General features: G+C 42.2%; 1 protein-coding gene across 1 annotated transcript in view; it reads left to right on the plus strand.

Moving 5' to 3' along the window:
• Window positions 1–5766, plus strand: part of ACTR5 (actin related protein 5) — a 41498-nt gene extending 35732 nt beyond the window's left edge. Inside the window, exon 9 of the mRNA XM_040638304.1 lies at window positions 5431–5766. Coding sequence (XP_040494238.1) covers window positions 5431–5556 — 126 coding nt within the window. The 3' untranslated portion in view covers window positions 5557–5766. The remainder of the gene's footprint in view (window positions 1–5430) is intronic.
• The last annotated feature ends 234 nt before the right edge of the window (window positions 5767–6000 follow it).

Below are 6000 nucleotides of genomic sequence, written 5' to 3' on the forward strand. Positions count from 1 at the left end.
ATCCTAATTTTGTGTCATAAGTATCAGTATGAACACATGATGTATTTTTTTTTTTTTAAAGATTTTATTTATTTATTCGACAGAGATAGAGACAGCCAGCGAGAGAGGGAACACAAGCAGGGGGAGTGGGAGAGGAAGAAGCAGGCTCATAGCGGAGGAGCCTGATGTGGGGCTCGATCCCATAACACCGGGATCACGCCCTGAGCCGAAGGCAGACGCTTAACTGCTGTGCCACCCAGGCGCCCCACATGATGTATTTTCTTTCTGAAAGTATTAAGGTCTTAGCTGAAATACAATCTGGAAAGAATGAACAGCCCAGTATCAAGGAATAACCCTAGTGTGGTTTCTCATTAAAAGGAACCAGGGCTCGTTAAAAGGAACCATTTCTCATTAACAGGAACCAGAGCTCCTTAGAGAAATTACTGCTTCCAGTTCTGGGGCAGGAAATAGACAAGATGAACCTGGACTAGCTTGTTGCATCAAAAATCAAGGAAACTATCAAAGACTCCCAAAGACTCCTGGGATCCTATTGAAAGAACTCAGGAACCCACTGGAAGTGGCTCCCACTGGCCGAGGAATGAGATCATTGGAGCATCAGGAAGAATAAAAATGAAGGGTTAAAGCACATCAGATATTAAAATCCACGGATTCATCACTGTTCCCTTTGGAGGAACCAGCTCATAATTCTGCAAATGATATAAAGTGAAAAAAGCAGGCATTGATCTGGCCTTTCCTGTACCAACTGTATCCTGTGGTAAACAGATGATAAGGGAGTTTTTCTTTAGAGAGGATTTCCAGCTATGATATGAAGAAAGAATGATAGAGTGAGTACCACCATTGTCCAACTCCTGATAAGGGGATCATCAACTCCTGCTAGAAGCCATCGGGTGAAAAGCTGAAGGTGTCTTTATAACGGACAGATACGTGCCTTCTGTTGCGGTGCAACACAACATACTGAACACCATTCATGAAGTACTCTTACAAAACATTTTTATTCTGAATCTGGCCAGGCCTCCAGATTTAACTGCCAGTTTCCTGGAAATACTGGGAGCAGAGAAACATGGTATACATTGGGGTCCCAACCGGAAGCAGGTCGTGAACTCCGATTAGGAAAATTCCGAGAGGGGTTATTTATCCAGGTGAAGGCAGCGTGGAAAGAATGGGAGGAGGGGCAGAGGAGCCTTCACCAGTAAAAAGAAAAGTTACAGAACCTGGACAGGGAGGGAGTTGTGTCTTGAGAGGAACAAGAAGCAAGCTTCGGTCAAGAAGCACAGCCAACCCAATGTGGCCTTGCAGGGAAGGGGCCAGGGAAATGAACACTCTGACCTCTCTCTCCTCCCTCCCTCCCTCCGTCCCTCCCTCCCATACCCATCAGGGCTCCCTATTGGCCAAACCCTGGAGCCAGAGGGTGAGAGAGCCTGGTGGATGTCGTCCACAAAGGTCAGCCTCCAGGGGCACAAAGACCAGCATGGAGAAGGGTGGAAGGAGGACCTGAGTGGGGCAAATGAGTAAAATCGGTCACAAACGTGCTAACACCATGGGGATGCAATCCGCAAAATTCAGAATGTAGAGAACTCTCCAGGACAAACGATCTATTTTTTCCCCCTTCCATCAAGTAAGTTGCAAAGAGGGAAAAAAAGAGATCTAGTGGGGAAACTATAAATTAACCTTTGCCCCTGCCCCCAATGCAAAGGGGATAAAAGGAAGGAAGACCTGTAAATTAAAAGACACTTGAAACCAACACAAATATGAAGTTTGGACCTTGCTTGGATCCTGATTGTAATGGATCAACTGTTAAACTTCTGAAAAAATCTGGGAAATGTGAACACTGGATAGTTGATGATATGAAAGAATTATTGCTATGTTTTTATTTTCCGATGTACTTGTTATGCTGAGAGAGGGGTTGGGGAGGCTTATCGAGATCCCTACTGAAGTATTTGCAGATGAAATGATGTACCTGGGATTTGCTCCAGAGTAATCAAGTGGGGCGGAGGGGAATCGGGGGTTGGTACAGAGGAAAAGCAGCCATCTGTTGGGGGGGGAGGCGATAGCACACCCCTGTTCATTATCCCTCTGTCTCTACTTTTACATGTGTTTGAAGTTTCCCATTTAAAAAGTAAAGTACTGGTACTCCCATCCAGCCTTGTTTTGTCTGTCGTGTAACAATAGGTCTCAGATGTTAACGCAACATCACTGCATATGCAATGGCTTCTCTCTCATCTTTGAAAAATGTATGTGCGTGTGTATCTGTCACAAACACGACCAGCAGCTCCAGGAGAAGGTGATCTGCGTATCCCTGACGTAGATATATGCTTTTTCCACAGAAAATAGCAGACGACCCACAGTACAGGAGTGTATCTTGGAGACCATGCCACATCAGTGCAAAGAGAGCTTCTGCATTTTCTTTTTTCCTTTGTTCTCGTGTTTAACAGAAAATGCACTCACAAGATTCTGAAAAACCACCCTCTAATCCTCTGCTCTTTATACCAAGAAATGTGATAAGAATTGCAACCATTTTCCTGTCATGGGTGTCTGTCATTTGACTTTGTTGGGTGTTTTTCCATGCAGAATTCTTTATGGTCTCAAATCAAGCCATCTTTTAAAATTGCTTTTGGAGTTTATCTCCTACTTAGCAAAGCCTTACTCTGAGCTAATGGAAAAAAAAATCTTATGTTTTCTTTCCATATTTTTAATTCTTTTAAACCTTTTTAAAAAAAGATTTTACTTATTTGTTTGAGGGAGAGAGTGAGCAGGAGGGAGAGGGAGAGAGAATTTGAAGACGACTACGCTGAGCGCAGAGCCCAACGCGGGGCTGTACTCAGGGCTCCATCCCACGACCACGAAATCACGACCTGAGCTGAAACCAAGAGTCAGATGCTTAACCGACTGAGCCACCCAGGTGTGCCTCTTTAAAACCTTTTTATGTAAAAAAATAAAATAAAATAAAATTACCTAAATAATGGCATAAAATATAAGTGCACAGCCTAACAACTTGTTATAAAATGAACACCTGCATAATCACAGTGGTCGAGAAACTGAACATTCTCCCTCCCGGGGGAACCCCCAGCATGATCTTTCTTGATCATAATCTGCTCCTTTCCCCTGGTAAGAAGCCACTGTACCAACTTCTAGAGTATTCCTTCCAGTACTCTTTATAGTTTTACCACTGAATTCTGCATCCCTAAACATGGTCTTTAAGATCCATCCCTTTACTTGTGGTTCTATACTCACGGCCGTTGCTCTGTGGTATTTTACTGACGCGTGTACCGTGATTTATTTATCCAGCTGGGATTTATGTTGGTGTAGGTTTATGGTGGAGCTCCAGCTGAATTCCTTTTCAGATAACTAGCCAATTGTACCAACAGTATTTATGAAGTAATCTATCTTTTCTCCACTGATTTAAATGCCACCTTTATTATTTATTAAATGACCTTATATTTTTTGGTCTACTTCCAGACTCACTCATCTGCTCTATTCATCTCTCTGTCTCTTCCTGAATTCATAATGAACTATTACTCTCACTTTGTTGCATACTTTAAAATGCAGCAGAGCCTGTCTCCCCAGAATTCTGTCTCTCTCTCTTTTTAAGGACTTATTTTTATATTCCTGCATGATCCTTGGAAGCAGTGAAATTCCAGAATAAATCCCGTTGGAGTATTTGTTTGCATCCCATTAAAATTATGGATTAAAGGATGAAAGATGGGATCTTTTCCTTATTGAATCTTCTAGCCCCAAATGGAAAAGTGCCTTTTTCCTTTATTCAGGTCTTCACATCACGCAGTAGACGTCAAAAGTTTTATTGATATATTTCCTGCACTGTTTTGTAATAATTTTGTATTATGTTATGTCAGTCACCATACAGTATATCCTTAGTTTTTGATGTAGTGTTCCATGATTCATTATTTCCTGCACTTTTTTTCTGTGAAGTAAACTCATTCATTCAGACATCTGGGTCGTATTCCATGATGTTTCGTGTCACAATTTATTTAATTCTTCCACTTCTGATGGCATTTGAATAGACCTGATTCTAAATTTATTCCATTACAAATAATGCTACAGTAAATATCCCTGCACACATGCATATTTGGAAAGGATTCACTCTACAAATGAAATTGCTAGACCAAAGGATGTTTTTTAAATGTTGACAGATGTTGTCAAATTACTGTCCAAAAACAGTACCAGTTTATACACTTTCTATAGGTATCTGCCCATTTTCCACACTGATCGATCCTGCATATTTACAACTTTAACATCTTTTTCTAATGCTCAGTATATTATATCTCATTGTGGTTTTAGTGAACACTTCTTTGGTTTCTGGTCATTTGTATTTTTTCTCTGCATTCCCCATTCATATCATTAACCTAGTTTGACATGGGATGTACCTTTTTTTTCGTATGGATTTTTTTTAAAAGATTTTTATTTATTTATTTTGACAGAGACAGATAGCCAGTGAGAGAGGGAACACAAGCAGGGGGAGCGGGAGAGGAAGAAGCAGGCTTCCAGCAGAGGAGCCTGATGTGGGGCTCGATCCTGGAACGCCGGGATCACGCCCTGAGCTGAAGGCAGACGCTTAACGACTGCGCTACCCAGGCGCCCTGAGCATTCGTATGGATTTTGTATACGCTCTTTATTTCATGTGCATACCTTTTATTTTGTTAAAGTGTGAAACATTTAGTTCTTCTTCAGTGTCTGGCATTATAGTTTTCTAATTTTCTCCATAAAGATCTTATGTGGGTTTATTATTCCGAGATGTCTCTTAGCTTTTATTGCTATTGTAAATGGCATCTTTTTTAAGAAGATATATTTTTTAAAGATTTCATTTAGTTATTTGACAGAGAGAGACAGCCAGCGAGAGAGGGAACACAAGCAGGGGGAGTGGGAGAGGAAGAAGCAGGCTCCCAGCGGAGGAGCCTGATGTGGGGCTCGATCCCAGAACACTGGGATCACGCCCTGAGCCGAGGGCAGACGCATAACGACTGTGCCACGCAGGCGCCCCTAAGAAGATATTTTCTAATTGTTTGTTGCCGGCATAAAGCAACAGCACTGATTTGCATCTCACAGCCCCCGAGAGCTCTCTTATTAGTGCCATGCTCCAAATGATGATCTGGTGGGTTTATTAATGTAGAAAATAATAGACCTTTCCAGTGTCATGTGGTCAACAGGTAATGAAGCAAGTCTTGCGATGTAGAATCCAGAAAGTGGGGAGAGGGAAACAGCACTGCAGAGGCTGGAGGAAAGTGAGGAAGCAGGATGGGAAAGAGACGGTCGAGAGAGACAGAGGAGCTGGGCAGACGGGGAAGCCTGGGGGTGTGTGCGGGGAGCAGCTGCTGGAGAAACGAGGGTTTGAGTAGGTCTTCCTGGGAGTTGTGTGTCTGTGTTCCCTTCGTGGTATTTGAGAAATAAAAGCGGAGTTCTGTGTAATGTTCTCAGGGACCATACTGTGCTTGCGTGACTACAGCGGTGCGATGGGACTGGACGCCTGGGATCCTGACTTCTTCCTGCTGCAGGCTCACGCTGACCAAGGGCGAGACCACGCGCCGAGAGCGAAGGGACTAAAGAAGAAAGAAAACAGGAAGGATACTGCTCTATTAATATAGTAGAATAAACAACTGAGACGCAAGGAGGCAGCATCACTGATTCTAGAATTGTGTGCTATCCTGAAAACATAATATGGTGATAAACGTACATCACATAAAGTTAAAATCTATCAGGCCCTTGATATTAAGTAGAGGATTATAGCAAAAAAGTAAAAGAAAAATAAAATAGTATATTTATCATTATATTTATTTTTATAATTTTAATTTATTTTGTATTATATTTATTATAATTATTATGATGCTGTTGTTGTAGCTTTCTAGATGGACGGATCTGGGCTGGAATTCTGGGTTCTCCACTCACAAGCTTTGTGAACTTGGGCAAAGAAAGGCAATTCCGGAGATTGAGAGGTCAGTGAAGAAGGCACATGTGGGACACAAACGTGCGCACTGGCTTATGACCTCG

This window comes from Ursus maritimus, unplaced genomic scaffold (assembly GCF_017311325.1).
Source record: "Ursus maritimus isolate PB19 unplaced genomic scaffold, ASM1731132v1 scaffold_22, whole genome shotgun sequence".
Taxonomy (NCBI): Eukaryota; Metazoa; Chordata; class Mammalia; order Carnivora; family Ursidae; genus Ursus; species Ursus maritimus.